Source organism: Halichoerus grypus, chromosome 6 (genome assembly GCF_964656455.1).
Source record: "Halichoerus grypus chromosome 6, mHalGry1.hap1.1, whole genome shotgun sequence".
NCBI lineage: Eukaryota > Metazoa > Chordata > Mammalia > Carnivora > Phocidae > Halichoerus > Halichoerus grypus.
Window position 1 is genome coordinate 29,203,423 of NC_135717.1, and position 13,775 is coordinate 29,217,197.

The 13,775-nt window shown below is 50.6% G+C and overlaps 1 protein-coding gene and 1 non-coding gene across 5 annotated transcripts in view; one reads left to right on the forward strand and one right to left on the reverse strand.

Annotated features, from left to right (window-relative positions):
* Window positions 1-12,475: 12,475 nt before the first annotated feature.
* On the reverse strand, window positions 12,476-12,547 carry TRNAT-CGU (transfer RNA threonine (anticodon CGU)). Its single transcript has one exon. It is a non-coding gene; the product is annotated as a tRNA-Thr (tRNA).
* Window positions 12,548-12,696: 149 nt separating this feature from the next.
* LOC144382288 (uncharacterized) overlaps window positions 12,697-13,775 on the forward strand; it is an 83,029-nt gene continuing 81,950 nt past the window's right edge. For all 4 annotated transcript variants that reach the window (XR_013448895.1, XM_078074789.1, XM_078074790.1 and 1 more), the window contains exon 1: window positions 12,697-13,058. Coding sequence is in view for 3 of the 4 variants with exons in the window: in XM_078074789.1 (XP_077930915.1) it covers window positions 13,055-13,058 (4 nt within the window). In the remaining variant the exon portion in view is untranslated. The remainder of the gene's footprint in view (window positions 13,059-13,775) is intronic.

Genomic DNA, 13,775 nt, shown 5'->3' on the forward strand with positions numbered 1-13,775 from the left:
AATGTGACAGGACTGAGCCTCCCAGGATCATAAAAAATGTATTTGCTGTCCTCTGTTGGCCAACGCGTGTCACACTCAGAAAACACATCGCCAACCAGTGGGCCCTCCTGATGCCATCTAAGGGGGCCCAGGACTGCAGCCAGAGGGAGTGAGCCAGACGCGCCCCTCTTCTCCTTCTGTCCCAGATGCACCCCTACTTCCTGCCTCCACTTTCGGGGGGAAGGAAGAGGGGGGGTCCTGGTTTGCAGTCACTGCACTGGTCTTTGACCCACTGCTTTGTGTCTCATGTCCCTTCTCTCTGGTGGGGCTCTAATTCCAGAAGCCTGGAGGGCAGTGCTTAGGGAGGCAAGGAAGGCTGTGGTGGGGAGGTCTCTGGGTTCACTCCAGGCGGAGGGACCCCTAGGGGATAGTTTCTCCCATAGCAACTTGGAGGGGAATGTAGCAAAAGGGGGATAGGTCAGACGCCTCTTAAAGCAAAGGGCTGATCACTGATAATCATCAGTCCCCATTTATTCCTGAAGACCTACTATGTGCCAAGCACGGGAAGTATACTAGCTTACTGAGCTCTGCCCATTTTCCAGAGGAAAAGAGTGAGGCTTTGGGGTCAGTTGTTCTTGGATCCAAAGCTTGCTTGCCCTGTGTGTGCCAGGCCCAGAGATGATGCTGGGGCCACAGTGGCAAACAGGACAGGTCCCTGACCTCAAGGTGCCTCGGTCAGGGCACCACGAGAGACCAAAGCTGGGCCGGGGTGTCCACCTGCATCCTCCCTGCTGGTCCCACTGGTGTGTGGTCTCCATTAAGAGCGCATTGCCCCTGCGCCCCTCTTGTGGGGTAGGGCGCACGAGAGGCTGGGCTCCCCCTGCTGCTTCTTACAAGCTGGGAGACCCTGGACACTGCTGAGCCAGCCTGGGCCTCAGCTTCCTCATCTGTAAAGTGGGAGTTATAATACCTGCCTTATAGGACTTTCACGTGGCTTAAATGAGACAAATACCCTGGTAAGGAGGGGGTACTTGGCATTTTTTTTTTTTCCCATTGCTTCCTATAAAGATTTTCTTTTTATTTATTTTGTGTTTAAAAGTTGCAGTGTTAAGTCCCATTAACGGAAAAGACATAACAAAAACTTCCTAACAAGTGAAAAAAATATTCAGAAATGCTGCAAAAATTGGCTTCATTGACATAGTTTCAGAATTTTACTTAATATAGCCTCCGCTGGAAATTCATTATGTGACATTTATGTAAGTATTTCCAAATCACTCTGCATAGCGCGCACTTCAGCTCTTCACTGTCTGCACCTAACATTGAGAGCCAGCTCAGTTTCTGAAGTCAGTGCAGGCGAGCTCCCTAAATGGCCCACCCCACCGGGGACGCTGTGGCCGTATTGTTCCGACCAAGATGTTTCTGTTGAGTAGGTGTCCCTGTGCTGCTTTTTGTTGTTGTTGTTTCGATGTCATGTTAATCACCGTACATTACATCATTAGTTTTTGATGTCCCTGTGCTTCTTGACCCTCTTTGCTCTCATCTTCCCACAGCTTCAGAATTAGGTTTTGGATTTCTTCTGGTTTTTTTGTGCTCATTTCTGAGGGGGAGGGCACCGGTTTGCCAAATTCATGGGTAGCTCCAAATGGAGAATTGGATTTCTCCTAGAATTTTAACAACGTTTCACAAAGAAGGGCCTCTGAGGGAGTTCACGAGAGGGTTGCTTGTGCCTGGTGTTATTACTTAGAGGAGAGGATGTCCGAGGAAAAAATTGGGGCCTATGGGCAAGACCCACCCCATTCCCCCAAGGCAACCAGGGCTCTGCCTTTACCTTGGATTTTAAAAGCCCCCTAAAAGATGTCCCTCCGATCCCTTTGAGGCCTGCTCTTGTCCATTCTGGCTCAGCGTCCCGTGACTCAAGCTAGTGGCCAGCCTGACATCCAGCTACACTAGACTCCGGAAAACACCCCACTCTTCGGCTAGAAGCCCCAGAGGCCCACTCTGGCCTTCTCCCAGGAAGGGGCGCCACCCGCACCCAGGTTTCTGGCCAGGAAAAGATGCCAAGGCCCAGGCGAGAAGTGCAAAGTGGCCACCCTGGGCAGAAGGAGCCTCCGGGAAAAGCCTGGACTCCTGGCACCCTGCCCTGTCTGGCACATGGCAGGGCGAAATCAAGTTTTGTTAGAAAATGAATAAAAGAAAGAAGGAAAAGTACTGGAAGAGAAGCCTGGGTGGCGGTGGGTGCTAGGACTGCAGTGGTGTCCCATCTGTGAAGATGTGGAGGCTCCCAGGAGGCCGAGAACTCCAGGCCCCGGCTAGACAGAAAGATAAACTGCCATTTGGTGAGACCGAGGGGTCTGGGCTTCCTGGTCTGCTGGGGACCAGACCCTCGCCTGCTAGGGGCATCATGACACAGGCTGGTTACAAAGGCCCGTTAAGAAAGGCTTTGCAATGGAAAGAGAAGCCAGAGATCAATCAGGCTGTGACCTTGGACAAGTCCTTGGCTGTCCCCAGTTTCAGCGTCCCCACTGGCAACAATGTATAAGGGGATGAAACTGCATGATTTGCACAGAGCACCTACTAAGTACTCAATAAATTGTAGCAACGGTCCATCCCTGTTAAATGGGAGTGGGGAACCGGCCATGCCCCTGGACGCTAGGGATGGATTCAAAGGTGCGAGGGGTTCTCCCTTATCTCTAAGTCGTGGACACCAAAGTGGAAGCGGCACCAGGGACTGGGTGGGTAGGTCAGCCTGGTTCAGCATGACCGGGTCGCCTAGAATTGCAAAGTCAACGTCTTGGAATTTCAGCAGGGTGGCCAAGCTGTGTCAGGAAACTGGAAGAATGTTCCACACGCAGCCCAGGTAGACATGAAGGACTCGAACGGCGTCTCCTTCTGCATAGACCTCCTCTCTGGAACCCACATGACCGTGGACCTAGCGCTGCCGCTCAGACCAGTACCAACTTAAAAATCAATACTGTTGGCTTTGAAGTGTTTTGACCAGAGGTTGCAACTGGCAGGCCCCAGGCCAAGTGGAGCCCACAGATGTGTTTCATTTGGCCCGCAGACCATTTAAAATAATAATAATAAAATTGATTCGGTTGCCAACATTTTTAAATCAGGAAATTTCATATTTAAAAAAAAATCCAGATTTCTGGCTTCTCTTAAAAAAACAAAAAATCAGATGATCAAAAGATTTGGCAGCGCTGGGCCCGCATTCCCACAGGGCAACAGTTGGTTGGAGCAGAACAGCATATAATAGCATATGAGTCAGGGAAGCCTAGCTGCTGTAACAAACAATCCCACACTTTCAGTGGCTCACCACAGTACAGTTTGATTTCTTGTTTGGATCACAGCCCAAGAAGTGGGGAGCAGGGGGACCCACAAGTTATTTAGAAACCCAGGTGCCTTTTATTTTGTGGCTCTGGCGTCTTTAAAAAAAAGTTTTAATATATATATTTTAAAGATTTTATTTATACATTTGAGAGAGAGAGTGCCGGGGTGGGGGTTGGTGTTGGAGGGGCAGAGAGAGAGGGAGAAAGAGTCCCAAGCAGGCTCTGCACTGAGCACGGAGCCCAATCGGGGTCCTGATCCCATGACCCCGAGATCACAACTGGTACTCTGACATCTTCTAGGGCTTCATTCTTTCTCCCTGAGCTGGGGGCGGGGGTGGTTTACAGGGAAAGCAAACCAGCTTTTAACTGCATCAGCTAGGAAGTGTCTCACATGGGTGAGCGCCCGTCATGAGGCCCAACAAGTACCCAAAGGGGCTGTGAAATGTGGTGCCTGGCTCAGAGACCAGGAGGAAGAGGAGGCTTATGGACGTATGAAACAGTGTCTCTGTTTCAAGTGGCTGTCCCAGATCCTTCCTCAACTTGGTGATGGAAATTCCCTTCTTATTGTCCTCTCACACCCCTCTCCAGCTCAGCTCTTTGGCTCAGGGGAAACCACCAGTCATTGGTTGGAGAATAACCATGTGACACCATCCCAACCAATGAGAGATGGGGAATTTGGATGTGATTCCTGGAACCGCAGCAACTATTTTGGGCCAGACTTGGGGGTGAAGCCAACATGCTGATGGCAGAGAAGAGAGGTGGAAGGAACCTGTGTCTCTCGTGGCCTGATGGAGCTGATCAAACATTCACTTGAGAAACCCACCATCCCTCTAGACATCCTGGTAAATGCCTAATAAATTTCCTTATTTTTAAAGGCAGTTTGAGACAGGGCAGCCCCTGTTCCTTGTAGAAAAAAGTATCCAAAGTACTAAGGGCATAGTTCCTGCCTGGCTGGATTCACTTAGGTCATCTGCCTGGTCATGTAGGTATTTGAGTTTTGACCCCTTGACTTAAAATTCTTTCTTCTTGCCATGCAGAGTGGCCAGCCCCAACCTTCATGGCCTGGATTATAGAAATTTCCCAGTGTCTACCCCTGGAGAATGCAATGTGCAACTTTCAGTGCTGCCTGGGGCCACATGGTCCCAACCAGGGCCTGGGTCTCCACCTGCATCTTGAGGATGCAGCAATCCCTGTGTGACACTGACTGCAAGATGTCCTTCGGGTTTGGGGCCTCATGCTGGTCAGAGGCTGGTGGTCATTCCTGTGGTAGCCTGTCTCCAAGTCTCCTAAGAGAGTCCCTGAGATGTGTGGCTTCTTTTGGAAGAAAGAATAGGTAGAATGACCCATCATCCTGGTTTGTCAGGACGGAAGGGTTTTCTGGGTCATTGGACTTTCAGTGATAAGACTGGGACAGTCCCAGGGCGCCTGGGTGGCCCAGTCGTTAAGCATCTGCCTTTGGCTCAGGTCGTGATCCCAGGGTCCTGGGATCGAGCCCCGCATTGGGCTCCCCACTCTGCGGGAAGCCTGCTTCTCCCTCTCCTACTCCCCCTGCTTGTGTTCCCTCTCTCGCTGTGTCTCTCTCTGTCAAATAAATAAATAAAATCTTAAAAAAAAAAAAAAAAAAGCCCGAGACAGTCCCAGGCAAACCAGACGGTGGGTCACCCTACCTATCCTGGACAAGAGATGTGGGAAGAGGGGAGAGTTGCTTGCTCAGGTCTGTCGGAGTGGCTGTCACTGGGGAAGGAAAGAAAGTAGAATCTTTTGAATACCCACAGCCGGTCCCCAAAGACTGTGTTAGCCTTGTGGGCAAGGTCTTGATATGCCCTCAGGGTAATGGGTGAGGGGACCAGTCAAAAGGAACCTAAACATCGTGGAGATACATTAGGAAGGGACAGAGAATCTGAGAAAGAGACTAGATCACGTAGGTGACAAGTGGCGAGTTGGTCAGAGAGGAGTCATCCCAGCTGGGGGCGGTGGGGGGGGGGGCAGAGAGAGTCTGGGGAGAGGCCAGAGACCTACCAGATGGGCCGGCTGTGGAGACAGTGGGAGAATTCTTAGAGCCATTGAGTTGGATTATTGGAGCCTCTCCCCACTAATGCCCGCTCTGGTAGCTTCTAGAGGGCCACGGGGGACGTTGAAAGGGCTGTTCAATTCCATTCTGATACCGGACTGCTGTGGCCTTGTGCAAATGTCCGCATAAATGTGAGCTGGGGAGGGCTGGTTCTGGGAAAGGCCCAGGGATGGGCCATTTCTACCTCTGCGCACACACTTCCGGCCCCGAACCCAAGGCCAGTCCATCCTCCGGAACCTGGGGAACGTACCTTCTCTCTCTTTCTCTCAATCTGTAAAATGCATGTAGTATCTTCCTCATCGTGTATGTACCAGGCTCTGTGCTAGGTGGCTTGATGTGGGTTAGACCACACGAGAGCCACTTTTTTTGGTTTTTTTTGCCTTTAATTGTGAGGTCTTTCAGGCCAACTCCAAACAACAGAGAATAAATTAACAAACACCCCTATGCTACCACCCAGGTTAAGTAATACATAAATCAAATCAAATGCAAATTCAGTGAATACCCTCTTGGCCATCTCTAGGATCCCCACAGACAACGTTGTCCTGGATGTAGACATCATCACACTCAGGCAAGTCTTCATGCTTTCACCACCTATGTGACCAGAAACAAATAGGGCTTTGTTTGCCCCATGTTTACTCTGTATAAATGGCATCATCTTTCGCTGCCTGCCTTTTTTTGCTCCACATTTTGTGAGCTTTCTCCATGTAGTTGGATGGAGTTATAGTTTATTTCTTTGAACTGCTGAACTTAATTCTATTCTGTGAGCATTCCACAGTTTGCATTTCTGTTTTCCTGGACGGACATTTAGCTCTTCCCAGCAAAGCTGCTCTGAACAGCCTTGTGTACATGAATTTCCGCAAGGCTTGCCCGCCAGAGGAGGATTCCTAGGTCTCATTTACATGGGGTTTTGAGAAACGTGGTGGCTTTGAGCCTGGCGTGGACTCTCAAGTTTCTCTCAGGCCCCTCGAGTCCTTGTTGTCTTATCCCCGAAAGTTTTCACACATTTGCACAATCTGTCTGGCTCCTCTGGGCATTTGAGCTTTCAGCCTCTCGTCTCTTGGGAAATGCATGGGCATGTAAGCCAGTAATTGTAATATCGTGTGGTAAGTGCTAGAAAAGCAATAAAGCCAAGGTGCTGGTGGTACGGCGAGGAAAGAGCAACTCCAACTAATGCATTGAGGGATGATTCAAAATAATAGTTAAGTTAGTGATAGTTAGGCAAAGTTTTGTGGTATGAGTAGGAGTTTTCCGGGAAGCCAGAAATGGAGAAAGGCCATTCATTATAGGTAGAGGGAACAGCATATATGCAGGCCCAAAGGACTAAGGCACAAGCTGAATTGAAGGCATACTAAAGACTGGTGTAAAACACTGAAGAGCAAGAGGGAGCACGGTAGGAGGGACACTTGGGGCCTGGAATGCCATGCTGGTGGACATCTTGTGAAGGACGGAATGACGAGAGTGACACATTCACTGCTGTGTTGGAGAGAGGTCAAATGACAGTGGAAGGAGGGTGGAAGAGAGGCAATACAGAAAGCAAAGGATACCAGGTAGGAGTCTACTGCACCAGTCCAAGCACCAGTCATCAAAGAGGAGATGGAACAGTGAAGGTCTAAAGCAACACACAGGAGGTGACTGGAGAGAGGTTTAGGCTTTGACCAGCTGGATGAGCAGGTGAGGAAGGAGAGGTGAGTCAAGGGTTGGGGTAAGCAGAATCACGGTCTCCCAAATTTGTCCACACCTTCATCCCTAGAACCTATGAATATGTTGTGTTTTGTGGCAAAAGGGACTTTGCAGATGTAATTAAAGTTATAGACTTTTAAAAAGGAGGGTGAGTTTGGATTATCCAGGTGGGCCCAATCCAAATCCAGGAGCCCTTCCAAGCAGAGTATTTTCTTTGGCTTGCATGAAGCAGAGAACTTTTTTTTTGGCTTGCATGAGAAAGATGGAAAGATGTAGAAGGTGAAGCAAGACTTGAAATGTGCAGAGGACTTGGTGCAGATGTCAGGACACTGTGTGCAAGGACCAAAGAGAGGCCTCGAGCTGCCGTGAAACAGAACTCAGTCCTGCAAGTGTAGGGAACTGGATCTGGCCAACCACCTGAGGAAGCATGGAAGCAGATTCATCCAGAGCCTCTGATCATAGCCCAGCTGGTCACCACCTTGACCTTAGACTTGTCTGAGACCTAGAACCCACGTGGGCTTCTGACCTACAGACATGGACAGAGAAGAAGACGGTGTGGTTTTAAGTCGCTAAGGTTGTGGTAACTTGGTCCAGCGGTGGGAGAAAACCAACTCCAACCTGGATCCTGGGTTTGTCGCTAGGATTGCCTTCTCGTCCTTACATGGTGGAGAAAGAGAGAGAGAGAGCTCTCGTGTCTCATCATCTTTTTATAAGGCATGAATTCCACCCTCACCCTCATGACCTCATCCCCTCCTGATTAGCCCCCAAAGGCCTAACCCCCTAATACCATCACACTAGGGATTACGGCTTTGACATATGAACTTGGGTGTGTGTGTGTGTGATATAAATGTTTAGCTCATAGCAACTGGAAGGACTCACTTTCAAGATCACATGGCTGCTGACAGAATTCAGTTCCTTGTGGCCCATTGGACCAAGGGCTCTAATTTCTTGCTGGTTGTTGGCTGGAGGACGCCTTCCATTCCTCGCCATGGGGGCCTCCCCAACATGGCCGCTCATTTCATCCAACCAGGGGGAGAGAGTCTGCTATCCTCATGGGTGTGGCCATCTTATGTAACATAAAAGAGAAGTGGCATCACATCCCCTTTGCCGGATTCCATTGGCTGGAAGAAGGTCACCCCACTTAAGAAGAAGGGATGACATGGGGTGCGAAGACCAGAAGGCAAGTATAACAGGACATCATAGAGTCTGCCCGCCAACACTTCTCCAAGGAAGAGATGGGGTTTCTTATCTGGGTGTGTTTCCAGAATTGTTGCAGATCTTACATCCAGCGAGGCGTCAAGCTCGGGGGTTCTTCTGTGCCCACAGGGACTGAAAAATCAGCTCTGCCCACCTGAGTGAGAAGGGCAGGATGGGGGGAGCAGGGGGCAGACGGGAACACGGTCTCGGGGAGTGTTCCTTGTGTGCCAGCCTGGTGATTTGCTAAAGCAAAACTCAAGTAGATGTGACACAAACAACGTCTGGTGCTTCCAGGGGCCTGCCACAATATTTTCTTTTAAGTGCTACTCATGCCTGAAATATGCTTCTGGTTTTGAAATGTGCTTCTCAACTCATGCATGATTACGAATCACTCACTCTCTTATTAAGAGGGCCATTTTTTATTCTTTAATGTAGGTTTTCAAGGCACATGATGTCACTCCAGATGGGAGATGCGCCAGGGCGGTCGACCCGAGGCCTCTCCTTCGAGGGGGTCAGTTCGGATGACAAGAGTGGGCTTTCTCCCTGCAGACTTGGCATCTCACCCATGCGGTGTGAGCTCAGTGTGAACACCTGTGCCCTCCAGAGCCCTGACATCTGTGTACTCTTTACATATTCTCTTTTTTTCTGTTGTTAAGATTGTAAGTTTATGCCGCAAAAATAGTGAATCTGAAAGTAACACAGCTTCTCTCTCTGATGCCACGATAATAGAAAAGCAATCGGTGATTGGCTCCGCCACCACTCACCCCACCTGGAGGTCTTCATGGTCAAGAGCATGACAGGGAGCCTTCCACGTGGGGGGTGGATGTTCTTCACATTCTAAGAAACCAACAGAAAAATCCATACATGTGTGGATAAATACGCCTATTTATTTTTTACAAAGACATCCACTAAAGTTACAGTTATACAAGATGGAGAAATTCTAGAGATCTGTACAAGAGAGTGACTATCATTAACCAATTTGTTGAGAGGGCAGATCTCACGTTAAGTGTTCTTATCACATACACACAAAAAGCAAAGGGACCCAGGAAGGTTGGAGGTGATGGCCTGTCTACTACCTTGAATGTGGTGATGGTTTCCAGGGCGTGTCCGTATGTCCAAACTCATCCAGTTGTATACATTCAATATGTGTGGGTGCTTCTGTTTATCAGTTATACCCTGATAAAGCTGTAAAACAAAACCCCAAAAGCAGGACACAGCTTTTGTTACTAAATTAATCTCCAGACCCATGAGTCAGTCATTGCTTTTAATGGCTGCCCATGATGCCATGACGTGGATGGACCACCCTTGACATCCTGGCTGATGGATGTTTGCAATGTTGTCATCGGGAGGACTCCACCAGACGAGAAGCAAGTGAGTGTGTGTCATTCCAATTTCAGAACGGGAGAAACTGAGGCCCAGAGAAGTTAAGTGGAGGGTCTACGGCTCCCACGGGTTTCTGGTAGATGCAGGGCAGAGAGAAGCCAGGCTAACCCTGCCCTTGCTCTATGCTGCCACCTGGTGTCACTGTTGAAGTTTGCTCCCGCGCAGCCTCTGTTGACAAAACAGCCCTTCCTTGCTAACGCTAGGATCCTGGGCTCCCTCTTTGGCTTCAGAATTCTTATTTAACCTTTTCTCTACCACTGACTCTCATGATCTGTCCTTACAGAGCTCTCAGTGCAAACCCACCTTCTCCCCAGTGGTCAAGTTCACACAGCAGGGTCTCAGAGGATCTAGGCTCAGTTACCTCTCCTCCCACCCCCAGCATCAGGGGCTTCGTATCTTTCCCTTTACATACCCAAAGCTGACCAGAGAACGATTCTTCACAGAGCAAACACAGCGGAGTTCAAGCCGACTTTCAGAAATTCATAGAAAAGTTATAGAAATCCAAACATGGCTTTCTATATTCATGAACACAAGTGGTTTAAATCAACATAAAATGGCTTGCTTATTCAGACACATAATCAGTGTTAGGCATTTAAGTGTAAAGAGGACCCAAATTCAGGATTTTGGTGACTGGTGTCTGATTGGACAGCCTGTGCCAAACTGGTTTTTACAGCTTTGTGGCATCCCCAGATTTCAACCAGAGGTGATGATTTTGAGATTTATGTGTAATCTTCCAGGCTTAAGAACAAAAAACAAAATAGCCTGAGCTTCTCCACGTATAAATATATACCCTTAGATATTTTGTGCAATTTTTTGGGGGGGGAGGTGGAGAATGGTACTCACAGTACCTTATGTAAATTGCCTTTTTCTAAAGTCCATTCATCATGTGGAGCGGAAGGGGGGTGCCCTGTGTAGGGTGGGGCCGGGAAATTGTTGGGGGTGCTTTCCTAGGATGATGTCACCTAGGAGCGCTGATTCACTCTTTGGAGGGAAGGCCAGGAAAATCTCCCTGGACAAGTAACCTCCCCCCACAGATACTAGCCTACCTGTGGGGGGCAGTGTGGTTTTCTGTTTGTTTAATGGGGAGGAATATTTTGGGATATTTTTAAAAGGGAAGAGCCTAAGTGTTCTTTTGTGACACTTCTTTAAAAAGAAATGAATGGGTGTCCCAGTGGAGAGAAGAGGACACTCAATCATTATCTGTCTTAATTCTGGATCATTCTAATGTGCCTGTGTTCTAATAGGTTATCTTTGGGTTTGTGGGCTCTGGAGTGATTCTGGAAAGAAAAAAAAAAATTACACATGTAATACAATCATCTCCCAGAAAATCCAAAACAATGTGAACATTTACAGGATAGAAATGAAGGAAGCCTTTCAACAGCTCTCCGATTGGACATCCCCCCAGAGAGGCAACGGCTGTTAATTTGGTGTGGATCCTTCCACCGTCTGTCCAGTCAGGGAAGGCGGGGACCAGTCATCCCAGCATCAGCAAGACGCAGAAATGCAGAGTCTCCGGTTCCACTAAAGAATCAGAACCTGCCTTTTCCTGCGCGCCCCAGGTTGAAGTGTGAGAAGCCCTGTTGTTCACTACTTTCATGTGTGTGAGCTTCCACATTTGTATACATGCACACACACGTGCCCCCGGGGTTTAGAGTGTGGCTTTAGAATGGGGCTGTCTTTCGAAGAGCGGTTCTCCGTGTGGTCCGGCAGCATCAGGTGGGAGGTAGTTAGAAATGCAAACGGCCAGGCTCCATCTCGGATTTACTGAAGGCACAAGCGCTGGAGGTGGGGCCCAGCGATCAGCGTTTCCACAAGCCTGGGGATGCTGATGAAGCCTGGCAAGTCCGGGAGTCTAACCGCCGGCCGCTCCTGCCAGGCTCCCCGCCCCCCCATCGCATCCCCAGCCCCACTCTCTCCATCAGAGAGAGCTCGCCCCGATCTGTCTGGTTCACCGAGGTACCCCCTGAGTTCAGCTCCACCACGCATACACCAGGAGCTCCATGACTCTATTAGGAATGTCAGGCTGACACAGGTTTCCACGCGCTAGGTCAAGCCGGTTTTCAGATGACACAATAGGCCACCTCCCTGGGGTCGAGGTCACCGCATACTGCACTCGAGCAGCCCCGTGGTGCATCCTTTCGTGGTGCAAAGAAAACAGGTTCCCTGCGGCCCTAGCTCCGTTTACCGAGGCCGCCTCTCCGGCCAGCGTGTCCGGCAGCGACTTCACAAACGCCTGCGGCTGGCCAGAGACCCATTTCACAGAAGGGCAAACGGAGGCTCACACCGGTTTAGGTGTTCACGTCAGAACTGCTGCACGTCTGGGCAGGATTTCTCTCGAACGCTGTGCCTGCAACGGATTTTTTTTTTAAAACAGCAAGCCAGCCAGCAGCTGACTCTGGGTGTGGGCCCGGCATCAGGCCACGGCAGTCCTCTCATTCGAGAGGGTAAAATTGGACTTTAATGTTGAGGGAAAAAGCTTAGTGGCTCTCCAGTCAAGTGCCAGCAGCTGTAGGGTGGTTTTTTTTTTTTTTTTTTTTGCCCGGGACCACGGGTGTCCGGGGGACCCGCCACTTCCCGCGGGGGGCGGCAGGGGGCGCTGTCTGCAAGGCCGAGCTTGCGGACGCGCGGAGGCCAGACCACCCAGACGCTCACCCTCGGCGAGCAGGGGAAGAGAACTTGAACTCAAACAGGGTGAAAACAGTTGGCCGGCTCTGCACCCATGGCTCCCAGGGGCGAGGCTCTAGCGGCGGAATACAGGAAGGGGGCTCTGCGGCGGGCCACTCTGGAAAAGTGATCCCAAGCCTAAAAAGTCTCTCAGCCAAGGAAGACCGACGCCAGGCACGGACGGGGTTCGAACCCGTGATCTTCGGTTTACGAGACCGACGCCTTACCACTTGGCCACCGCGCCTGCGTTGGAATGGCGGCTCCGCGAGCCTCTATCCTGGCGTCGCTCCCGTGAGCTCGCCCCGCGGGCACGAGCTCGAGCGCGAGCGCGCCCGCCCGGCCGTCGTGCGGCCCCGCCCCGTCCCTGCGGCCGGCGGGGCGGGGCGGGGCTCCAGCGGGCGCGCGCCGGACGCTCCCCGCGGACTCCCGCCGACCGACCGGCCGGCCTTGGGGGGTTCCCGCGTGCGCTGGGGCGGTGGTCCGGGAGTCCCCACGGCCACGGCAAAGGAGGCGTGTCCGGAACTCGGGAGCCGGCGGAACGCTTGTCGGCGACGCAGTCAGGGTTCGAATCCCAGCTCCGCCAGACTAAGTCCGAGACCATCGACGGCGCGCGTCGGAGCCTCAGTTTCCCCTCTGGGGCGAAGCACGCCGGAAGCGGAGGAAAGGTGGCCGTTCTGGTTGCCAGCCCGGCCCCCGGGCGGTCCACGGCTGCCCTGTGCGGAGCCCACGCTCGGCAAGGGTTGTGGGATGAATGCGTAAGTGTTAAAGAAGTAAAAAGCCCAAAGCTCCCTGTCCCCCACATTCCCGCGGTTGAGCCCAGGTGCGTGCCTCGTCCCGGACCAGCAGCATCACCTGGGAGCTTGCAGCCCTGCAACCTCGCCGGCTCACCCACACCTGCCAAATTAGACCCGCCGGTGGAGCGCTCCAGGTGATGCTGATGCGCGGGGAATTGCTGAGCCCCGCTGCTCCCGACGGGTTGATAGACACACTCATATGCTTAAACGTATTTATAGTCTCCAATTTTTATTTTTATACAAATGGACTGACTCTGCAGTTCTCTGCACTTTGATTTTTCATGAGTTAATGTATGATGTGTTAATACAGTGGTTTGCAGTGCGTAATACAAAATAATCACCATAAATGATACATATTATTTAATAAATACTAGTAATTTGTGTTTCATTAATATGATACATAATAACACAGTATTGTAAATTATACTAGAGCATATATGATAATATGACCATTATGCAACGATGGGTTACCTTACTCTCTTTAATAGCTACATGGTTTCCCATTCAGTGGCTGTATCTCAATTGATTTGATCAACTCTGGGAGGTAGGCTTTTTGCCTTGTCTGCGGCTCTTTTGCTGCGCAGAACATTCTGCTATATGCATCTCTCCCATCTGCTACCAGAGATGTTTGTAGGCTATATGGAGATGTAGATAGGAATGTTCACAGCCCACCATGCA